Source organism: Agelaius phoeniceus, chromosome 9 (assembly GCF_051311805.1).
Source record: "Agelaius phoeniceus isolate bAgePho1 chromosome 9, bAgePho1.hap1, whole genome shotgun sequence".
Lineage (NCBI taxonomy): Eukaryota > Metazoa > Chordata > Aves > Passeriformes > Icteridae > Agelaius > Agelaius phoeniceus.
In genome coordinates this window covers 16033276-16057007 of record NC_135273.1, presented here as the reverse complement: position 1 = coordinate 16057007, position 23732 = coordinate 16033276, and the positions used below count along the sequence as shown (strand labels likewise).

The 23732-nt window shown below is 35.7% G+C and overlaps 1 protein-coding gene across 1 annotated transcript in view; it reads left to right on the top strand.

Moving 5' to 3' along the window:
* The window catches only part of MYOF (myoferlin), a 61116-nt gene that overhangs the window by 10104 nt on the left and 27280 nt on the right, over positions 1 to 23732 (top strand). The window contains exons 4-23 of the mRNA XM_054636872.2: positions 2888 to 2996; positions 4228 to 4312; positions 6322 to 6482; positions 6970 to 7098; positions 8359 to 8421; positions 8533 to 8583; positions 10123 to 10153; positions 10601 to 10716; positions 11834 to 11960; positions 12445 to 12548; positions 13484 to 13552; positions 13674 to 13717; positions 14153 to 14235; positions 16396 to 16434; positions 18100 to 18224; positions 18689 to 18805; positions 19123 to 19300; positions 20107 to 20231; positions 20705 to 20811; positions 23017 to 23209. Coding sequence (XP_054492847.2) covers positions 2888 to 2996; positions 4228 to 4312; positions 6322 to 6482; positions 6970 to 7098; positions 8359 to 8421; positions 8533 to 8583; positions 10123 to 10153; positions 10601 to 10716; positions 11834 to 11960; positions 12445 to 12548; positions 13484 to 13552; positions 13674 to 13717; positions 14153 to 14235; positions 16396 to 16434; positions 18100 to 18224; positions 18689 to 18805; positions 19123 to 19300; positions 20107 to 20231; positions 20705 to 20811; positions 23017 to 23209 — 2056 coding nt within the window. The remainder of the gene's footprint in view (positions 1 to 2887; positions 2997 to 4227; positions 4313 to 6321; positions 6483 to 6969; positions 7099 to 8358; positions 8422 to 8532; positions 8584 to 10122; positions 10154 to 10600; positions 10717 to 11833; positions 11961 to 12444; positions 12549 to 13483; positions 13553 to 13673; positions 13718 to 14152; positions 14236 to 16395; positions 16435 to 18099; positions 18225 to 18688; positions 18806 to 19122; positions 19301 to 20106; positions 20232 to 20704; positions 20812 to 23016; positions 23210 to 23732) is intronic.

Genomic DNA, 23732 nt, shown 5'->3' with positions numbered 1-23732 from the left:
ACTGTGAGTTAGTTCCTTATCCAGACATGGGTGTGAAGTTTCACTTCACTTGGTTATTTAGGCAGCTAACAGGAAGTGCTAACCACAGCACTAACGGATTAATTAGATTTGGCACAAATGCAACTCAGTGTTTAGTAGTTGATCATCAGTAGTTCATTGATTTCATGCTTATAAACTAGGTATTTTCCTTTGCTCACTGTGGGGAAGCTGTTGTAGGCCTGGTAAGGTTCAAAATCAGCTTCTAAATAGGGATTTTGCATTAATTTTTTGTGTCATCTCCAGTGGTAGATCAGAATGTTTAAACTGCTTGCAGAACAGGGTTTTTGCTTTACTCCTGCAAAGCTTGAAAAGTTTAAGAGACCAGACAGATTGGGCATTATACCTGTGGAAGTCTTAGGGATGGCCAAAGAGGTACTGAAACATTTAAGAAACAATACTAATTTGTTTTGGTCTTCTACTAAAACAGCTGATGAACGAAGGGTCAGAGGATGCATTAAGCTATTCCAGTAGCAGAAACTGTCCCATTTGATGGTGTCAAGAGACTAGTGTGACCTGGAATTAAATGGGCAAATGTTGATCTGCTTAGGCAAGAGGAAGAAAGCTGGAATAGGTGCAGCAAAGAACAGTGTCCTTTGATGATGAACAAGTGGTAGAAAGTCTTTTCTGCTGGAAGGAAGGGAGTCCTTGTCATCTTGTTAGTCATGGCTTCAGATGGAGGTCACATGCAGTCCTGACTGAAGGTAAAAAGTCTTAAGAGTTCGGAGGAGCCCAACAACTTCACAGTGGCCATGCAGAGAACTGGGGTCTCGTTACCTGTCAGAGGGAGCAGACCTTGCAGCAAAGCACTAAACATCAATGAACTGCTGATGGACATGATCTCCCAACAGCTCCTGAGGTCTGATGTAGCTGACTTAGCCCAAAGATTAGAGATCTGAGAGAACCATGTCAGAAAAAAGGCTTTCTCTAAGACTTGTACAAAAGTGACAAAGATGAAACCTAAGGATGACTTTGAGGCATTCCTTGTTACTTTGGAATGTATTACTTCAGTTGTTGAGTAGCTTATGATCAAAACCAGAATGGACATGGTCATGGGTAACCTGTTCTAGCTGACTAAGCTTGAGCAGAGGCACTGGACTAGATGATCATGAGTGATTCCTTCCAACCTCATCGGTTCTGTGCTTCTGATAAGGGAGAGGTGAAACATCCCAAATCCAGTGAACAGGACAACTTTTGGAAAGGCAGAATAGTGCCCAAAGCTTAAAATTTGGCTAAAGTCTAGAAGTAGACGAAGAGAGTTTATAGATTGTATATTAAATTTCTCAGTCTTGTTAGAGTGGAAAAAGACTGGAGACTGTTGTTGCCCAGCCTGCTAAAGGAGGGGGAAATAAAGGCATGTAGATAGAGAGGCAATGTATAGAGGCAGCTGGTTGCAAGCAAGTCTGTGTAACTGATTCCCTCTTCAGTCTGCTGAAGGGGATCACTATTTTAAAAACGGTTACTAGGCATTCAAATGTGCAGTTATCATTTGTACAGGGCAGATGAGGATGTAGAAATGGAAATGTACAGTGCAAAATTTGAAAAGCACTACAGGTGAATGGCAATTCTTGAGTTAATGTCACCAGATGGGAGGGTGTGGTTGCTGAAACATTCATCCTGCTGATTTGAGATTACTTTGGGTGGCTTCTGAATTCTTTTGAAGTCACTCCATAAGCTCCAGTAAGCTTATATCAAATCAAAAGGTCAAGTCTATATAAATTTTCTACAAATGTGTATAGGAAAATACTTTCTTTCTCTTTTTTTTCCCTTCTATGGCACCTCAAAATATGTAAGTTTCTGCAGCTGAACAGAAGTCGTGATGTGTAAAATCCAGAAGGTTTATTTGGAGGAAATTGATGTTTTATATATAGGTATCCTGATGTACTTTGCAAAAAATTAATTTATGTTCTCGTAATACAGTACGCAAGAGTATCTATGATAGTGTTCTTGCTCAACGTGAAAAAATACCCTTGCATCCTTAGCTGCTCCATGAAAAAGCTCTGTAACTTCAGGGGACCTCAGTTAGGTTCTTTGTGTACAGATCTTTTTTTTTTCACTTTGGCAGCAAAGCTGGTATTTTATTTGTGACACATGATCTTTGAAATATTTACAGGGTAAAATGATCTTGTTTTTTTTTTAATTGAAAAAAAATCTCAGTTATTCCAGTAATCCACTTCAGTATGGGAGTAAACTGCTACTACATGCTATGGGAATGAAATACAGTGCCGGGTATCATGAGACTAGTACCACACTAAGAAATTTTGCCTAAAAGTAGTCTCTTGGGCTAAAAGTACATGCAATTTTCATCTTTCTGGGAGAGGGTGCGCATGACAGATGTAGTCCCAAAGTAGGCAGAAGTAGACTCAGAAGAGTCCATCCATGTCAGATCCCTCTGAAACCTTCCTTTGGTAGACTGCTCTAGAACCATTATAAACATTCTGAGAATTTAGAAGTGAGAAGATTAACCTGTTCCAAAATACAGAATATGTGCAAGAAGATTAATTTTGTGATTCTCTAGTAAGCACGTTGATTGCATTTGTTCTGTTTCACTGTTTTCATTACAAAGACATGGTTGTGTCTGGTTTTGTGTCTGTTTTGTGTAGTACAACAGCTGTTGTACCTAGTTTATGTTCACTAAAGAACACCAACACATTTGAGTATAATGAAACAGAAATTAAAATTAGCAGTATGCAATCAGTGCATTACATTTGCAATGGTCTTTTGTTGTGCTTTGACTTTTCAAGTAATGGCTGGAGTTACTTGGTTGTCTAACAGATGCTAGCAAAAGAAAAATGGTAACCCCTATTTGATGTATATTTGCATTCTAATAATGATTTTTATTTAATTTCAGATTAATCGGCAGTGCATCTGTAGCACTTAAAGATCTTGTAGGTAACCAAAGCAGATCTTTTCCCTTCAAACTCATACCTCTACTGAATGAAAGGGGACAAGAAACTGGAGTGAGTGACTTACATCTTCTTATTTTACTGTATTCTTGATCAAAATGCTCCAGCAGGGCTAATATCAATTTAATTCTTGGAAATGTCTAGCAAAAGCTCCAGACAAAGGAAATTTATAACCAGAAAGAATTAAGTCTATACAATTTTGTTTTCTCTGTATATATTATGTATTTGTATGTATGTGTTATAAATATTATGTATTTGTATGTATGTGTTATAAATATTATGGATACAGAGTATGCATGGAAATCAGCCTGATGTTGAAAAAGTGCATTTTCCAAGTACCAGATAGAGTTCTCATATGCACCTTTTCTCCATATGCTTTGTAACAACTACTTGTGTCAAAGCACATGATCAAGTACATGTTCACTGCCAGCTCCCTTCAGAAAGTTACACAAGAACTTGCTTAACTTGATTTAGCACATGTTTAGATTTCAATGGTTATTAACTTAGTTATTAATTAAGTAGGTTTTGGAACCTGGGACCTTACTGTGTTTGTGCAGTGTAGCTGCAAAGGCACTTCATACTGCATTCTGGCCTACTCAGTCATGAGAGACTCTAAGAGTAATTTCAGTCTCTCAGCAGCTGCAGTTTAAAATCATGATTAGTTGGTCACAGGGTTGGGCTTTTTTTGCTGACTCCTCATGTTACTCTGGCAACTAGTAATAATAATGGTTTGTTCAATAATCCAAAACCACAGTCAAGCAGAAAAAGGACAATTCTATAATTAGAATGGAAAATGATGTATTGTTTTTCTTCCAGGATGGAGATATGAACAAGCAATTAGAGAAGCCAGATAGGAAAATTTAGTTATGGTTCAGACTTGTTAAGTTGTTGATGAGATAGTATTATTTCTCTACTGCCTTTGTTTTTCTGTCTGCAAATTTAGAATATCACCTTGTCTGCCATGGATAATGGGGAACTAAAGCTAACATTTGTAGAACACCTTACATACTTGTATTGTGACCGATTTTTCTAAATATAAACACAGCAACTCCATTTCTTAGATATTATTTTAGAACCTAGTCCATTTGCTGAATTAGTGTAATCTTTATTGTTTGTATGTATTTCTAGCTTAATAATAGTTTATTAACTTACTAGTAGCTGAAATGTTATAAAACTGTTGTGCCCATGAATAGTTAACTGTTCATGCACAGAGTTTGAACAACTTACTGCTTTGAATCAACTGTTGTGAATACTGTGGGCTACATCAAAAACTATTTCACTATAGGCAACAATTGATTTGGTAGTAGGATATGAGCCACCAGCTGGACCTGCAAATCCAACTGATCCGGGAGGGACCAGTGCACAGGAAGGTATTTCATCCTTTTCTCAGAACATTTTTCTTAAAAGCTCTAGGAGCTGTTTAAGGTAAGGCAAGAGGGTGATTCAACAGCTGTTCACCAGAAGCAAGCATGTCAAGACTGCTAGATATTATTTCAAAGAAATTAAGGATGATTCAGAAGGTAAGAAAAAAATTGGCATTTCCTGACATAAAATGGATTTTAGCATAATTTTCTCTATTTGTTTAAAAACTTTTCAAAATGGCTTTTGTTTAGGAAAGAAAGATTTTTGAATGCTCAAGGAAACAGCAATTATCTGTGGCAATTCTAGGGCTAACAAAAAAGCAGAGACGTTCCATCTATTATTTTCAATTGTCAGGGAGCTTGGTGAAAAAATTTTCCTGATTAATTAAACCTCTTTCCCCTTGTAGAACTATTAAGTTTTGGAAGACACTGTTTTATATTAGTTGATATTTGACTAGGCAATGAAATACTATGATCAGTAGGGAATATTCATTATTCTCTCTGTATATCATATTGACCAGGCTTTTGCTGAGAGATTTTTTGAGATCTGTTTTTCCAGACTCTTAAAAGAACTGTGAAATAACTGACTTTTGCAGTTGATTGGACAATAATAAGCCTAATATCAAGGCTGTGTTTGTGAAGAAAGAAGGAAATTTAATAAATGGTTTGTAAATTTATTTTCGAGAAATAAATCAGTTTGATCATTATTTGGTGATAGACAGTAGCATAAGAAGGAAAAAATTGAAATCAGGAGTCTTCTGGAGGGAAATTTTGATTATACTGACTTCTCTCAGATGTGTTCTTGGAGAGCAAAAGGATAAGTAATATAAACACAAAAGTTGTGTGTTAAATTACTGCATTTCAAACTAATTTTATAGAAATGGAGACTTGAAGGCTAAAAATGCAAATTCACCTTTATGAGATTATTTGACAGCTTTTAAATTTTTTCAATTATAGCATACAGATAAAATAAAAAATGGCAGTTTTTTCCCATGAAATGAAATCACTTTCCCTGAGACAGCTACAGCTCAGTTTCAGGAATTAAAAATTAAGTGCTAGGGTAATCAGTTAGCTGCATGGATCCATTCAGGCAAATGCATTTTGAGAGACGTTAGAGAGGTGGGTGTGGTCTTCTGCTTATAAAATACTTAGCACGTCAATCTCTCTGGTTTTATACATCTCTTACAAGGACCATGAAGGACTTCATTATACAAAGTGATCATCAGCCTGTAATTTATGAAGTTAGAATACATTCTGTTAATGCCAACCACCAGAGACACAGCTCTTTCTTCCTCTAAATTTTTCCATAGTCACTGCCCAGTTAAGAAAAGCTGTAAACATAAGGAAGTGATCACTTTTGTGGTCTAGATATTTATGGATCCTATTTTGCAATACTGGAATCTCAGAGTATGATTCAGTATTATAGTGTCATGTGGTTGTAGAACTGTCTTCCACAGAGGTATGCTGATTTCAGAGCTGTCAAAGATCCTCACTGAAAAACTTATTCCACACTAAATGTTGTGGTGAAGGATTCAGTTTTATTTTGGATGGCAGACCCTAAATGTATTTGTGTATTCAAGATTCTGAACTAAAAACCAATGCTGTGCTATAGCCTAGTCTTGCTGCTGGGAAACAGCAAGATTCATTCAAAAGCAATGTTTATTCAGCTGGAATAAAATTAATCCCTTGTGGTGAATTGTGAACTAGCTGGAGAATGATCACAGCTCAGCTTTGCTTGAATTGGTTGATTAAAAAAATGTATGGGAATTGTATTAGACACTCTGCATCCAGAAGAGAGACTGGTCTAGAGTTAGTTTGGTTAGGATATAAGTTGTTCTTAAGCAGGCTAGAATGACTAGCTTTCAAAAGGAGTTGGAAGAATGTAGTTGGCAAAAACATTGTTGATGTGAGCTAATAATAGAATTTTAGTGGAACTCTTGGATATCGGACTCTTACTCCTGTAACTTCAACAGCAAGTTCTGCTATTTATTAATTACACTGTTTTTTTGCTGTATGAGATGGAGAAGATGAAGGAGGTTACGAGGATGGGTTGGATGGCCCAGTTGGTGGTATCACCCCAACAGTTCCAAGTGGCACAAAGGAAGCCCAGCTGGCTAAACGCATCACCAAAGGGAAGAAAACGCGGAGAATCCTCTCCAACAAACCACAAGATTTTCAGGTACTAGATTTATTAAATATTGCATGTTTCCTTTTTCTGCTGAGCATAACAGGCTTTTACACAGCCTGAGCATAATTTAATGTCAGCTTATCTAATGCACCACAGAGATAATTAGCCACTTCATTTGAAAGCCAGGATTTCAAAATTATTCCTCAAATGTTCCTGTTACTCAGATGTCTGATTTGTACAGTTCTGACTGAAATAGGGATGAACCTTATTTGCTGTATAGTTGTACAGATTTCAAACTACTATAGCACCTTCAAAAATAAATGGTAAAGGCAAGTGAAAAAACTCCTGTGAAATAATTAGCCCTAACTTGTCTTGTAAAATTAATTACTGTCATAATTAGGCTTGCAAAATCTGGTTCATATCTGTCAGCTACTTCAGGTGTTGGCTAACATTTTTGGTGGTATAATAAGGAATTGTTGTGATCAGGATCACCAATAACATAGAGAATAAATCAGTACAAATGTTTGATTTTTTTCAGATTCGTGTTAGAGTCATTGAAGGTCGTCAGTTGCCTGGGAATAACATAAAACCAGTAGTCAAAGTTCATGTTTGTGGTCAGACACACCGGACAAGAATCAAAAGAGGAAATAACCCATTTTTTGATGAGGTAAGTGGTGTAAGAGCACTCTAGCTGAAGTGTTGATGCTATCAAATGTCGAGAAGTAGTTAATACAGCCTTCATTATGATCAGTTAATAAGAATTTACTAATATTTATGGGTAATTATGCATTATGCCATTCCCAGTCCCTTTCTTTATGTATTCACATCACTAAACACATCTCTGTCACTGACAGTCTTAGCAAATAAAACTAACTAGAAGGAAGTCAAACTTCATATGAGACATATGGAATGTTTTCTTGGTGCAGTTGGCCATGTGACAGAATCACTTTGAATAGTTGTGTTCAGGTTATAAAAGTCACAGAAAAGTTAATTAGAAATCATTGTTGACCTCTGTGGTGTGTGCAGATGAGTGCTCAGTGCAATGCCATAGGAGTGCCACAGAATCTGGAGATGTCACTGCCTTGCTACCCATGATTTATAAAAGCACAACTAGATTTCTCTGTCCAGACAGAGGGTCTGTGCATCAAACACACTGAAATACAGAAGAGAATTCAAAGCCACCTAAGGGACACGAGACTGATCCCATTGCTGAAAGAGTAATGTTGCAAAACTGAAGTGTAATAGATAATGAGGATGACTCTCATTATCTGGGCACTTGTGGAAAATTCAGAAGATTTTGGAATTGCATGACAAGCATGTTTAACATACACAGGCAAGACCAAGGAATTTATAAAACTTTAAAACTTGAAATAAGCTGTAGGTAGCAGTCAAAATTTAAGAAGCCATGGAAAAAATAGGGAGGGCAGAAAGTTGGCTGCACCTCATATTGAAATGATTCCTTGGCAGTCCGTAGTAGTCTAAAACTGGAATACAAATCACTATCACCACTAACCCTAAACAAGGCCTCTGACAACTACAACAGAGATGGTTAGACCAGGATTTAATGTTCTGGGTAATAAACTTTGTAGTTTCTGAAGTTGTTCCCCTGAGAAAAATGTGAAGTGCAGAGCAAGGAGGGAAGGGCAGTGCTGGAAATTTGCAGCACAGTTATGCTGACAGTGTTTGCTCAAATGGAAGTTATGACTGTCTTGTCTGTGTTGTACTGAGTCAATTTACTAAATTCAATTTTTCATTCTGCACTAAGTTACCACATAACTCCAGCAAGGAGGTGGGGTGAAAGTACTGGATCAGGCATCCTTCATATGCCTCTTAAAATAATGTTTTTGCATTTTATGCTCAAGAAATTATGTGCTTATCACTTTAAGACAGGGTTTTTTGCTTATTCCTATTATTTTTACCTTGACAGATATTTTTCTACAATGTCCACATGACTCCTTTAGAGCTGCTCGATGAAACCGTTAGCATTCGGGTAAGAAAAACCAGCGCATATTCACAAGGCTGCTGGATACCTGTAGCATCCTCTGGCCATTTCCCAGGTTGTTTAGGAACATTCCTGTTTCATGCTTCTCTGTCTTTTTAGGTGTATGATTCTCACTCTCTACGAGCAGACTGTCTGATGGGTGAATTTAAGGTGGGTATGAAGAAAGATCCATATCGGGACTAACTTAAATAAAATGAGAGAAATCTTTTAAGTATTTTAAATGTTTACATTTATACTTCTTTTTCATGGGATCAAAGAATTACCTGATGATGTCTTGCTTCTCAAGCTAGAGACCATTTACCCAAAGCACTAATAAACAGGTTTTTTTATTTGAGTAGAAGATTATTGTTAAAAAAAAATGCGTGGTTTATATACCAAGTTCTCCAATTTGCATCCAGGTAACTTTTTCTTCTTTTGTGGTCAGGTGATTATTTGATGTGAGGTAGGGTTTGAAGAGATAATTTTATTAGCTAGCTAATAGGCAGAATAGTGGTATGTATGGTGGCATAAAGATACATGTTCTCAAATAATGTGGAGAGGTCTTCCTTTGGTCAGAAGTTAAGCAAAAACAATGGTGGAAAATTCATTTAGTTAGAGTAATTTCTATGGTTTTGATGATATTAGTGAGATGGTCTTTATTTGGATATGTTATTGTCAACTCTGGGAAGTAGACATCTGCCTGCCAAGAATTCCCATGTAATGTAATTCCCATGTAATTCCCTTGTAATGGCTACCAGGATCAGCTGTTACAACACTTTCAGTATCACTACTGGCTGTCTTTTCTGCTTGCTTATTTAGTACTGCATAAATTCAAGAGGTCTCTAGACCTGCTTTTTACAAAAATATGCAAAGAGGGAAGAGTGCTCTTTTCTAAATGAAACACTTTCTGCCACAAAGCTGATTGCTTTTTGCATCTCACTCTGCTTATTTTCTTTGTGATTTCTAGTGATTGAGTCAGTGGTGTATTGCTGTGTGGAAGATTGATTATTCACTAAGCAGGTGACAGCACGTCACTCAGCTGCTTTCTGTCCCTGCAGGCACACATTCCAACAGGGCAATTCTGTCTAGAAAATCACTCTTTCAGACTTCACCTGCAAGGAATACTGGCCCCAAGTGCCATGAGCAAACATACTTACATTCCTGAACATGTTTCAAATCTGATCCAATGAATGAGGCAATCTTGTCCAGATTTGACACACTGGGAAGAGAAATACTCATAATTCTTAATAAAGAAAAGGAAATTATTAATTGAAAAAAAGAAACAAACAAATTTCACTTCTGGAACTGAAGGATGAAATGTTGAGCAGGAAGAAGGAGCAAAAGTGTTCTGATAAGCCTGTCTGAACACAAAATAATGAATGAGTGTAGGGAATTCAAGAAGCAGTAAGCCAGCCCCATCTTATGTCTCTGGTAAATGAAAAAGCTGGGGATCCAAGAATATAAGAAAATAACTACATGTATTATTTTTTCTTGCATTTTGTTCTTGGCTGCTCTATCCCTTTGAAATCCCTCATTTTTCAGTGTAAGATGTTTTCTCTTTCTCCTCCTAGTAATATTCTATGTAAACTGTCTTGTGTTTGTGACAAGAGAACAATGTAGTACTGCCCATGAAAAACATAGGGGGAGTTGCCCCACCATTTTTCTGGTTTGGTATTTCTTCAGAGGTAATGCCTTTGATCTTTATTTCAGATTGACATTGGCTATGTTTATGATGAGCCTGGTAAGTAATGGTTACTTCAGAACTTCTTTCCTTGAAACTACAAGTTGAAACATTTCATTGAATTTCTAAAGTAAGAGAAGAAACTTAATGTAAAGTTATTTAAGTTAGCTGCTTTAAGTATTAACTTCCAAATATCCAACAATATATAACTCTTTTCAGTGAATTCACAATGAAGTACAAGCCTCTTTTTTATCAAAGACCTAAAATTTGAAAAATGCAAAAACATTTGATAACTATGTCCCTGAACTAGTATGCCAAAATAGTTTAACACCAGATTTCTTGTTTTGCATGACTCTATTGAGACTTGTCTAGGACAGGATTATTTTGTTAAATAATTAGTGCAATTTAGGATAAAGCATACTTTTGAAATAGCTCACTGCTTATATGACGTCTGCCATTTTGTAATGGACATTACTGGGGACAGTGGTGATGTTTGTTTTATTTCAGGCCATGCAGTCATGAGAAAATGGCTTTTGCTGAGTGATCCTGAAGATACAAATTCAGGAGCCAAAGGCTATATGAAAGTCAGCATGTTTGTCCTGGGAACTGGAGATGAGCCACCAGTAAGTTTAATTTAAATGTTTTTCCTCCACTCTCCATCCCACAGATACTTATTTATGTCCCCCCAACATTGTTTTAACACTGTATAATTTGCTTTGTGAGCAGTACTTATAAGACAGAATCTACTAGTGGTTTCATCCTGTACTAAGTGGCTAACTCAAAGCTTGTTTGGTTATTCTGCTCAGTTAAGCAACCTCCACCATTTGTGGATGCTCCTTCACGTACTGGAAGCAGAGATGTGTTAGCCTGGCTTTGTGTGCAAGCTGATGTGTAACTCTGCTTAGCTGAGCTAAGCAGGCACAGTCACTGATACCAGTGCCAGGACTAAGTCAGGGATGTCTCCACTACTACAAAACACGGACAAGCCCATAGGGAAACCAGAGTACTGCCCAAATTTTCCTGGTGAAGATCAGACCCCTCGGTAATTACAAGTCAGGCACAAGTAATTTGATGCAGATGAAAGCAGCAGGTAGTTTAAACAATCCAATCTTTCCTGTCTGCTGTTCAGTCAAGGTGAAAACAGGTGATTTTTTTCTTGTAATGCTTCACTTACCAGACCATTGCCTGTATTTTTGCTTTTCTTCCTGTCTGATATTTTTGCATACTGTTCTCCTTAGCTGAATATGATGTGGTTCTCAGAACCGTGGCAGATTGCCTTTTAGTTTCATATTAACTGTTCTCTCTGCTGTTCTCACACTTCTTGAAATCACAAGGATATGTCTAGTTGTTTGTGGTGTGTTTATTTTTAAATGAGGAAGCAGTAAGTTATATCAGACTTGTAAGCTTTTCCTAATTCTAATAAATGCCTTCTCATGAGATGAGTGTGAAATTTGCATGAAGTTGGCATTTTACATGTGCCAAAATCATCATTGTCTGATGATGGTGATTTTGAAAGTGTGATTATAGTGGGCTCCTGCAATTGGGTACTTTAGAGATAAAACTGAAAGTAAAATAGTTTAGCTAGAATTAAATTTTTGTGGCTTGATAATTTGCTACAGTCTCATTCTTCATCATGAAACTGACACCAGTCTTTAGCTAATCAACAGTTAAGCTAATTACCTTAATTCTAATTCTGTACATTGCCTTGTCTTTTTTGTCTACAACTGTATCTCCCAACAGGTTGAAAAAAGGGAGAGAGATAATGAAAGTGATGATGTGGAGAGCAATCTTTTATTACCAGCTGGGACTGCACTTCGATGGGTCACTTTCCTTCTCAAAATCTACAGAGCTGAGGACATTCCACAAAGTATGCAGCTTCTCCCTACTTGTCCATTGGTGTCTGCATACTGTTAGAAATAGTTATTTGTGTTAGCTGCTCAGAATAGAATATAGGTGACTTTTTGTCCCTTACTAGCATGTTGCCAAATAGCAATGTCCTCAAATACATGTATAATGTTTCTCAAATACAGTGATGCCTTTAAATTCAGGAGCACATCAGCACTTCTTATGATGGTTGAAAAATCTATATTCTTAAAATTGCTCCAAAGCCAAAATTGTCAGTTTTTACCTGCAACACTTCTGAATTTTGTTTATCAGGTTAGACTTTATCCTTCCTAGATCTGTGAGCTGATTTTGGTAAGATTGCAATGGGCAATTTATTATTTAGGAATAGTAATAATAATAATAATAATAATAATAATAATAATAATAATAATAATAATAATAATAATAATAATAATAATAATAATAACAATAATACAACCTTAATTTAATCTTTGACACCTCTCCAGTGGATGATGCTTTTGCACAAACTGTCAAGGAAATATTTGGAGGAGAAGCAGACAAGAAAAACCTGGTAGATCCATTTGTAGAAGTTTCTTTTGCTGGGAAAAAGGTAATTTATTAAATATCTGTACCTTTGAATTCTAATTGTAGTCTTGAGAACAGGTTTCATAAGCAAACATGAATTTTTAAGTTTACTGGAAATATGGAAATTTTAAAAATGAAAAAAAAAATAAAGTTAACTTTGTAAAATTACAAACTTCAAGGTACAATAGAAAGGGTGTAAAACTGATGACTAATGAAAGGAATGTATGACTAAAGGCTAGAACTGGCATATGCCAGATTGCTTGCCTGCCTATTGTTCCTGATTGCTTTTAGTATTTGGTGATACAGATCTTTCTGCACAGATTAACTGCATTTGTACATTTAAATAATGATGTGTTCCTTAGAATGCCAAATTTGATCTGGAGCACAATTGTGCAACTTATATGCATTACTAGTAAATTTTTTGTCAGTCATTTAGTACGCTGCATAGTCAGGTTACCACACCCTGTAGTGTAAAAGATCTTAACAAGACATGACCAGCAAATAATGCAACCTCTCCCCTATGATATATTCTTCATCTACCCTAAAATCTGCATAAAGAAAGTTGGATTAAAGTAATTCCTTCATCTCATTTCTCTGCAGTGATAAAAGCAGAATAAATTGTGGCTTGTGGAATTAACAAGCTTTAATAATTTCATTTATTTGTCGCTAGTGAAAAAAACCAGGATAACCCAAATCTCATATTTAAACACTGTTTGAATATTTTCTTTTCCTCTGAAAGTCATTCATGCTTCATATGCAGATTACTCTAACTGCACTTATCAGTGGAAAACTCACTGAGCATCAATAGCTCATTGCAGCTTTAATCCAGGATTCGCTTACTACTACCCCTAATTTTTCCAATCAGATGATGATGTGTGCTAAATCATAGCTAGTAAATACTTTTTTTTCTGTTTTATCTTTGATGTTGATGTGTTGTATATTTGATTTCATTTTTGGCAGGTTTGCACAAACATCATTGAGAAAAATGCTAATCCAGAATGGAATCAAATTATTTATCTTCAAATCAAGGTCAGTTTTTTTACCCCTGTTTCTGTAGTAACCAGCCTTTTTCTTGGAACTCAGGGCATTGACTTTGCAGAGGTGAAAAAAAGTAATGAGTTTTTTTACTTTCATTGCTTTTTTATTTCAGTTTCCCTCAATGTGTGAGAAAATAAAACTTTCAATTGTTGACTGGTGAGTTATGACTTTTAATCAAATTACTTATGAAGCTAAATAATAATAAGCAAAGAATAAGAAAATATGAAAATAAGATAATAAGAAAAGTCTGGTTCTATAGATGTCAGGTATTTTTACAATGCATGAGAGTATTTAAGCAAGTGTTTAAGTACCTTTATGGTTTCTTTACCAGAGATCTGATTAGTGTAACATGAGATTATTTTTAATTGTGTGCAGTGAGAACTGAGCACTGTCACTGTTTAATGATAGTGTAAAAGTCAGGTGACTTATTCATGGATTACAGCCCACTTTTTTAACTTGTCATTACTGGTTTTGTTAATAATATTGAGGCATTTCAGGTCATAGAAAATGTATGTACTAGTAGCTTGCCACTGGGTGTGATGACTAGCATTATATTTAAATAAAATCTTTCTTTTTTTTCCTTTTTTGTAGGGATCGACTTACAAAAAATGATGTAGTTGGAACAACATATTTAAGTCTCTCAAAAATTGCTTCTTCTGGAGGAGAGGTTGAAGGTAATTGCTTGAGCAGTGTGTAACACTCTTCTCTTGTGTTACACAGAATGGCAAAGATCAGTGTTCTAAGAAAGTATATATTTATCTATAGTTTCTCAGTTCCCTGGCAACAGGATTGTCTATTCCTTTTGAAATATTCTAAACAATGCTCCTAGAAAACATTCTATGGGACTTAAAAAAGTAAAGTATTAAAATTTTAATGACTAAACCACATCATGATGGAAATAGCAATAATTCAAGATTTGGTTTCCCACTATATATATATATGTTAATGAATTGAGTAAATTTGCCAGTACTTTCCTAAATTCAGAAAATGACATGATCTCACAATCTACCATGTGTAAGATACACAAATTTACTTAGATGCTTAATAAGATATTTAATTTCAAGACAATCTGGAGTCACTGTTTCAGAACCATTTCTTCTTTGGACACTGGTAAACAAGACTCCTTTTGCTACTTCATAAGAGTATCTGTTCTGTCTCTGAGAAGAGAACCTAAAAGCTGTGGAGTGTTCCTGAGTAGTTATCCTAAAGGAATATCTAGAACCACATACTCATTTCCTGGACACCACTGGGCTGCTTGCAGATGCTGGGGAACCTGGGTCAGTCTCTGCTCTGATCAGCAGCTGACTAGAAGCAGGCACTTCTTTGCACAAGTGCTCTGTATTCCTATTTTGTAACTCTGATTTTGATTGCACTGCTGTGATTGCAGACAATTGATTTATATGCTTCAATCAGTAGAGATGTCTGGATATGTAATTTCATACAGCTAAAACCCAAAACTGATTAACTGCAAGAAAACAAGTTAGACAAGATATGAGGTGCCTAACATATTGTTCCCATTGGGAAATAGCTTTGTAATAAAACTCTTCTTTAAAATATTATAAGAAATACTTTTTCTGCCAGTATTTTGGAAAATATTAGAAAAAATCCAGTTACATTTATGTTCTAATATAATCTTGTGATTATTGATAATTTCTTTGTGATCTATATCTGTAATCATGTCTTTTTATAGCAAGATCTTTCATACAATTGGGCCAGCTCCTACCCTAGGATTCTGTGTTAACTTGCCAGAAAAATTGTTTTATGTTTTTAGTCAACATAGCTTGGCATATTAGTTATCCAAACAGCATTGTAAAGCTCAAGGTAAACAGGCTTAACATGAATTTATCTGACTGTCTACAATAGTTTGAAGGACACTGTCTCAAAACCATTTTCAGCATTGTCACAATAAGAATCTAAATTAATTATTTTTCTGTTGTATTTATAAAATCTCTATGATATGTACTTGTCTGAGACCAATTTGTCTTTAAGCTGGTGGCTTTATCAGGTGTTTAGAAACAAAATTAGTGGCTCCAATCCTATGCTGACTTGAGGCAAGAATTGGATGGAATTGTATTTTCAGTCACATAAAAGCTTATGAAGTGCTCCTCTTGGAAGGGCTGCTGTTGAAGTAAGACTTCATGCAAATATTCTTTTTATATATCCTGTGCACAGCCAGAAGTAAAAGAAAAAGGCATTGGGAAAGCCAAGACAGAGGGGTTGGGCTGTTGGGGAGAATTCAGCTCTGGAGAGATCCCTTGTACTCCCCTATGAGTGTGTATCCTGAGCTGCAGCTGAGGCACAGAGCATTTATCAAACCCAGACACTCATCACTGGGAGATTAGTTTGGCTTCTCTCTCTGCTCAGGTACTGGCATTGGAATAGCCATTTCTATTGTCTTCTTTTTTGTGCTGTGCCTGACGCCTGTTCTGGCTTCTAAAGGATTGTGAAACTGAACTAGTCTGTAGTCCTCAGTAAATGTAAATAGATACCCTAAGGGGACCTTATGTAGTGGGGTTTTAAAATGTCCTTAAGATTTTTAAAGTAGTTTAAAAAATAAATCTATATTTTGTGTGGAGGAGAATTGTACAAAGCTGAAAAATAAGCACTAAAATAAGCTATTTTGTCAGATATATGCTGGTTTTTTGCCCTTTGGAATTTATACAGGAAGAGTAATACCTTCATGTATTAACCAGAAGCAAAATTCTAGCCCATATGAAATTTATTTTGTCTCAGGCTTTCAACTTTATTTTTAAAGGAGATTGCATTGTGATGTGTGGTTTTTTTTAAATGCTATTGTCACTCGTCATGTAACTACTTCTCTTTTCATAATATAGATTTTTCATCTTCGGGAACAGGGGCTTCATCATATGAAGGTTTATCTCTTCACCTGTTACTGATTTTGTGTTCCATTGCCCAAACTGAAGAGTATTGCCTAAGATACTCCATCAGTTTCAAAATATTTTTAATAATTCTTTGTCTAAAAGGTTTCACCATTGTGATTAAAGAGTATCAAACATAACTAACTCTATAAACCAGTTTTGGCACTGGAATTGGTTTGAAAATATTTCTGTTTGGCTGGTGCTTCAAGCTGTGTGTTAGAGATGAGCATGTAGTTGCTTCAGTTACGGAGTGCTTAGTCTAACAATGGCTTGAAATTTTTAACTTAGCTATGAGATCATGGGTACATTTGCAACTGCAGAGCCCTGCAGAAGTAAATAACTGCCTTAAATAATTAGTGGCTATTTGGCTTATGCTTAACAAGCTATATAAACAAACTAATAAAATCTGATTCTGTTACTACCTGGAGAGGTGACATTTTCCAGGTGGACATCCAGGTTTGAAAGACTTTCTGGTAAATATTTAAGTAGTGAGAAAGAAATACAAGTGGAGTGCAGTTGAAAGGTAATCAACATTCATCCACATGGTACTTCATTTGCTATCCTCCTTTCTTAATAAAGTAACATTAAGTTAGAGGCTGAAATAATTTCTCAGAGTCACTTTCTATTATACATGATCATTAGCCTTCTAAAAGGAAACAACTGAATTTTAAATTTAAAAAAATGGAAAATAAATTATTTTTATTCCAGTTTTGGGAGGCTTTTTTGTTGTGTATATGTTTTTAAATTTATATTCTGTTTAATTTATTGGCATCAGTAAGTAGTGAATTTAACACATATCTGTATCTTAAACCTAGTTATACTGAGGTCTGATGTGAGCAGTTCAGTCTTAGAATTTTTTTTAAATTGGACATTATTAAAATTATTTTTTTCATTCAATTTTTGAACTGTTTCTGATTCAGAGGTAAGGGTGTGAAAATAGCCAAATGCAAAATAGAGAACTGCAAATCTTTATTTTATATTGTGCAGGTTATAGGTGACTTTGTTGACAGGAAATGACATCAAGACATCACATCCACTTTTACAATCCACTCGTGTCCCTCAGTAGTGGCATAGCCACACGAGGCACAGCCCTTTTCTGTCACTGTCCTACCTCAGCCTTCTTTTCCTGTGAGAAATAAGTGCATCCCTCTCTGTGCTGCAGGTCATTCCAGGAAATTTCTGTTGCAAAGTTGACCTGTTTCTCATCTCTTTTTTCTGCTAGAGAGTGCATCTTTTCTGTGGCTGTTTAGTTTGATCTTTGGCCTGTGCCTTTAAGTGACTGCAAATGTTGTTTTACTCAGCTTCACATTCTCTAGAAAACATGTTTTCTGTTAGCATAAGAGCACATTACCCTTGCACATAAATTAAAACCATATATTTGGAGTGGGACAAAAATTCCTCTCATTCTGTGGGATTTTTGCTGCATGAAGTGTTTTGTTGCATTTAGTGTAAGTGTTGTGCAGTGAAGAAGTTAGGTACAGTCAGTGGTATAATTAATTTAAATTCATATGGTATATCCAGAGAATAAAGTGTTCTCATATTACTAATACCTAACTAATATCTAACATTTCTTCTAATGGATTTGATAGCAATGTTACTTGTTTCTTTCTGGCTCAATATGGTAATTAATAAATATATAATGGTAATGTCTTCTGTTAGTAAACTCTGGAGAAACTGAAGTTGGCTTTCTACCAACATTTGGGCCTTGTTACCTAAACTTTTATGGAAGTCCAAGAGAATACACTGGATTCCCAGACCCATATGATGAATTAAACTTTGGAAAGGTAAGTTTCTTTATTAATTGTTTTTCATAAAAGAGTTAACCCAGTTCTTTTTAATCAATGAATTAATTAATTTTAATTTTTTTTTACACTACACACCTCTTGCTCTTTATTTTTGAATAATATTTTGAATTTAAGATTAATAAGGAAGTATGATAGTATTTTCCATTCTTATCTGGCTTGGTTTTAAAGATATTTTTGAAGGAGCAGCAATGATTTTGACAATTTTCACTAACTGCACCTTTGCATGCATTTGTATTTCTTCTTTCCTTGTTTGCATAAATATGATTTTCACTTCCAGCATTAAGCCAACTACTTTATTTCACTTGTTCCAATATGTACATTCATGCCCCTGCAGGAGTTCTGAGAACACTTTAGTGAAGCCAGAATCGTGTACAGCTAAAAAAAATCTATGCTTCTTTAGGGCAAATATATAAAATTTGATTTGAAATGTGTTTATGTTACAGGGAGAAGGAGTTGCATATAGAGGGAGAATTCTGGTTGAACTATCTACATTATCTGAAAGCAAGCCTGTTAATAAAAAGTTAGAAATGATTCCTAATGATGACTTACTGGTTGTTGAGGTAAATCCTTGTTTTATTGTCACTGTGGGTATTGGAGATGTGCCTTGGCTGGTTGTTTTTAGAGAGTGATCTAACTCAATAAAATCAGGACAGTAGTGTTCAATCTCCAAGTTAAGAGAGGCCTTGTAGCAAGAAGTGTTAATCTGAAACATTTTATAATATCAAATACATAATTTATTATACACATTATATTTTTTAGTTTCTTCTCAGAAAATAGTAAAAACATTGAAGCTGTTATTTCCATTTGGCTATTGCTATTGTTTTGCTATAATTGTGAATCCCGTTTTGAGATACAACTGACAAGGTTGTTTTGGTAGAAGTACCAGCGCAGACGGAAGTTCTGCTTGGCCGCTGTGTTTCACTCTGCCACGATGCTGCAAGACACGGGGGAGCCCATCCAGTTCGAGGTCAGCATCGGCAACTACGGCAACAAGTTCGACAGCACCTGCAAACCCTTGGCCTCGACCACCCAGTACAGCCGCGCCGTGTTCGACGGTGAGGACGCTCTGCTCTGGGGATGAAATATTCCAAAAGTGCCCTTTGGATGTGCTGTTTGTAGCTTGGGAGTGTCAGCCCAAACTGCACTGAAAATGTGACAGAAAAGGGCGTGGGGGTCTTCAGAGCTTTTGAGGTGAAGTTGCATTTATGGAATACGTGCTGCAAGGCCCTGCTAATAAGAGGTTATTAGTGAAATTTTGACAGAATTCAGTGAAATCTTTTGACCATGTACTACATATACACAAATTTTCCCAGGAGAAGAAATCACGTTATTCTAGAGGTATTTAGAATTAAGTCGGGAAAACACGCTTCGAATATTCTGATTTAGAATAAAATAATAACTTGGTTTTAAGTCATACATCACTCAGCTTAGAAAAAAAATAGCTAGATCACAGGAAAATACATTTTGGCTATAATTTTTTTTATTAACTGCAGAGAGTAGTTGTTTTTTTTTTTCCTGTGTATTAAATGAAATAATCAGACTTACTCTAGAAAATTATTATTTGAATATTTTATTTCAAAGATAAAATTATATTAATGTGACATCTTCATCAGTATGTCATGGGAAAGAATATGTTAACAGCTAATTTATTTTTTAAACCCTGTTGGATTTTGAAACAATTTGAAGTGAACATTTACCATTCAACAGATGTGGCTTGAAAACGCAAATGTTTTTGTGAATTTGGAGTAGCTTATATGTTCTTAATGATTTGTAGTACATAAATGATATGAATGTAGCAACAGTGCACAGTATCCATTCCTGTCATGAATTCTAAACCTTACATACAAATGTTTCACACCAGGTAATTATTATTACTACTTGCCATGGGCAAACACAAAGCCAGTTGTAACGCTGACTTCTTTTTGGGAGGACATAAGTCATAGATTAGACCCTGTGAATGTAATCCTAAACATGGCTGAAAGACTGGTAAGACATTTAAAATCTTTTTCATTTTATTAGTTTTCATTTAGAGGTGTAATGAAAAAGTGGCATTTTGAGCAAATTATGGAAATTTTGTGATACTTTCTTTCCTTTTCTCTTAGTCAAAATTAAAAGTTGCTTGGTGTAGCAAATGGCAGTGTTAATCACAGGCCTGTATTTTAGCAAGGCTCAACACACTCCTGCTTGAAGCCACAGGGAATTCCCAGGGAAAGGAAGAGTCCTCAGTGCTGGTTGGAGCTGTTAAGTCTGTGGGACTGTTATTTGCATGTTTTGTTGAATACAGTGGGGGAGAACATCAGAATAGTCCTGTTAAATACAAATTAGGTTTAAACATGAGTCTTTTATTGGTTTGGCCTTTACAGAGATGAATAAATAAGATCAAAATCTTGAAACTCCTACTGACCATAAACCACACTGGAAGTTTATAAGTGCAAATTCTTTTCTTTTAAATTCCTCAGCAATCCAACTTAGCCACCTTAAAATCAGGAATGCAGGCTAAAGTGTCTGAAAACAGATTAGCAGAGATGTGGTTGAAGCTGATTGATGAACTTACAGAAGACATAAGGTAAAAGAATTTTTTTTATCTCTTACGTTATCATTCCAGGCCTGCTCAGAATCTTTGTTATTGCCTCTGCTAAGTCAGAAAACAAATTCTGAGGACTATAAAACTGACTAATTCCATGAATTGACCTAAGAACTGAAATTCCAAAAGTAAAACATCATGGATGTTGCCAATCATATAATCCATCTGGTTGCGTAATTCTCCATTATCTCAGGATAGTTTTATTACTGACAGTGATAAGACAAAACAGTATCTCTTAAAAAAATCTGAGGCAGGATTTTCCTGAAAATGGATATTAGGTCTCTCTGCTGCCTTTCTTGCATCCACCCTTCTTTAGTATTCCTCATGTACCTTTGGTTTACCTGTGTTTCAATGTTATTTCTGAAACTGAAGAGGGAAGAAAGTCCAGCACTTCACTAGCAAGCCCAAAATAAAAAAATCAAAAGGTATGCAGGGATTATGGGCCATAAAGATCATATTTTTGAATAAGCTTTTAGTCAATGTGTCTGTATGTCTGGGGTGTTCAGAGAAGGCAGCAGGAGTCAGCATTTAGAGTTTTGAAAGAAAATATGTTCTAAATAGAAAGGAAGGAATTGTATGAGAAAGAGACATTCAAAAAGGAGATATTGAGATGGGGAGAGTAAACAAGTGGGTGATAAAACAGCACAGGAAAAGTAAAAGGAAAATGACAGAACAGTTATTATCCATAAGAGGAAATAACAAAGAACATGAAATGAGAGAACAAATTCATCCTGTTGTTGAGCCAATATAAACATTAGCAGAGGAAAAACAAACAGTGGAGGTCAGTATGTACTAGCAAAGAAGTACATGATAGAAAACTTACAGAAAAATATAAACTAACAACTTCATAGAATGCTGTGATCTGAAAGAAACAGATAAAAAGGACTGACAAACTCGAGGAAAGTAACATGTGAAGGGCAAACTTTTGTCACATGGAACCAGTGTGGAAACTTCAGATCATTTCCTCATCCTGACACATATTTGCACTGTTATAAATTCAGACCATTATTTTATAAAATATCACTCAACAATTATGGAGCAATAGCACTTAGATATAGCACCAAATGAACTTCATTTTGCTGATGGGATACAACTCTCTTTTGGGTTTTTTTTTTTCAACAAACTCAAAAAACTTCAGTCAAAAACAAAGTTTGAGAGAGTTTTCAGTGCAATACTTAAAATTATTTGACTTTCTGAAGGTTATGATCTGGTACATATGATTGATGTCAAAGCAGCTCCCAGGGCAGACAGCTCTTGCATTCAGATTAGTAGAACTAACTCTAGTGGAAGGCACAATAGTCGCTATCAAAGTTTTACAGAATCAAAACCCTTAGAAGTTCATAGCATTAAATATAGGTCAAAGAAGAGAAACTAGGCAGTGTCTTTGGAAATTTTTAAACTTTTTGTAAAATATCATATTAAAGACATTTTAATGAGCTCTTTAATATCATATTAAAGACATTTTAAAGGCTCTGAAAAGCTGCCTTTTTTTCAAACCTCCTCTCATTTTTCTGATGGAATTGGACAGCAGAGTCAGACACATAGTATGATTTTTTTGGGGGTGTTCTGTTCAGAGGGAAGGCTAAATGATCCTTGAGAGTGTCTTCTAACTCAGGATTCTGAGACTTTTTTGGTTCCATTGAATACTTACTCTGCCCTCTACTGTCTCAAAAGTTCTGTGTCACAGATTTCTTTTAGAGTTCTGTGATGTTTTCTTGCCAGAAGGTAAGATAAATATAGTCATAGCCACAAAGCATATTTGTATATTGAATTTCTGAGAGTATACAGTTTCCAGGGAAGAAAAGTAACCTAATCTTGGTCTGAAGGCACTGGTTTCAGTTTTGAGATGTACATTTTGAGAGGATAGTATTTTATTGTGAGTATATAGAGAAATGGATTTTCCTTAGTTTGATTGGTGGCAATTACAGTAAAGCAAACACCTCAAGGTGTTCTACCTTGGTGCTTGTTATGTAAGTACAGCCTTTCCCTTGCTTACTATAAATACCTTGTGAGGTGAAAATCTCTGCAGAAATAGATGCAATAGGATGCAATAGCACTGTTCCAGTGGTTTTCAATCACAGAAATGATGGCACTCAGTCCATTGCCACTGTTTGCATGTCTGCATTTAGAGTGTAACTAAATAAAAGCCACTTTGATTATTAACCATAAAAAATATTCTCTTTTCAGTAAACCATTTCCCCTCATAGAAGGCAAATCTAATATTACAGTCCTTGACACTCAGATAGAGAAGCTGCGCCTCAAGTCTCTCAAACAGATTGGAGAAGCAGCAGCAAGGATGAGGAGTGAGGCTACTGAGGTGAAAGCCACTCTGACAGAAATTGAGGACTGGTTGGATAGATTACTGCAACTGAGTGAAGAGGTAAGTGCTTCACAATACTGGTGTTTGGTTTAGCAGAACTGGTTAGTTTAGCAATACCTGTCTAACACAAATGGGTATAAAGTTCACTGCTGATCAAGCAATATCCACTCTCTAGAATAGTAGAATAGTAATTTTAGATGCTGTGAAAGTAAACATGTTCCCCTCTGTAAATTGCAATTTACTTCAACAAAACTCATTTGTTAGCTGTTCTCACTGAGAATGTGTGCTGGGTAATGATCACTCTGTGATTGGTAGAATAGACTCTCTTCTGTTTAAGTGACAATTCTGTCCTCTCCTTTCTTCCAGAGTTGCAATTCACTTTTCTGGTTCAGGGACTGCAGGGTGTACATTGGATTTCCACAGCTTGTAGCCACAGTAATCAACCTCTAACAGAGTTAAATCTGCTTCTGTGGATTTTTTAAAATTTTCTTTTAATTTTTTTAAAATTCAAATGTTTTCTCTTTTCATCTTGGCTATCTCATAACTGGTTTTCACAACATTTTAGAAGTGGTTTCATTTTTAA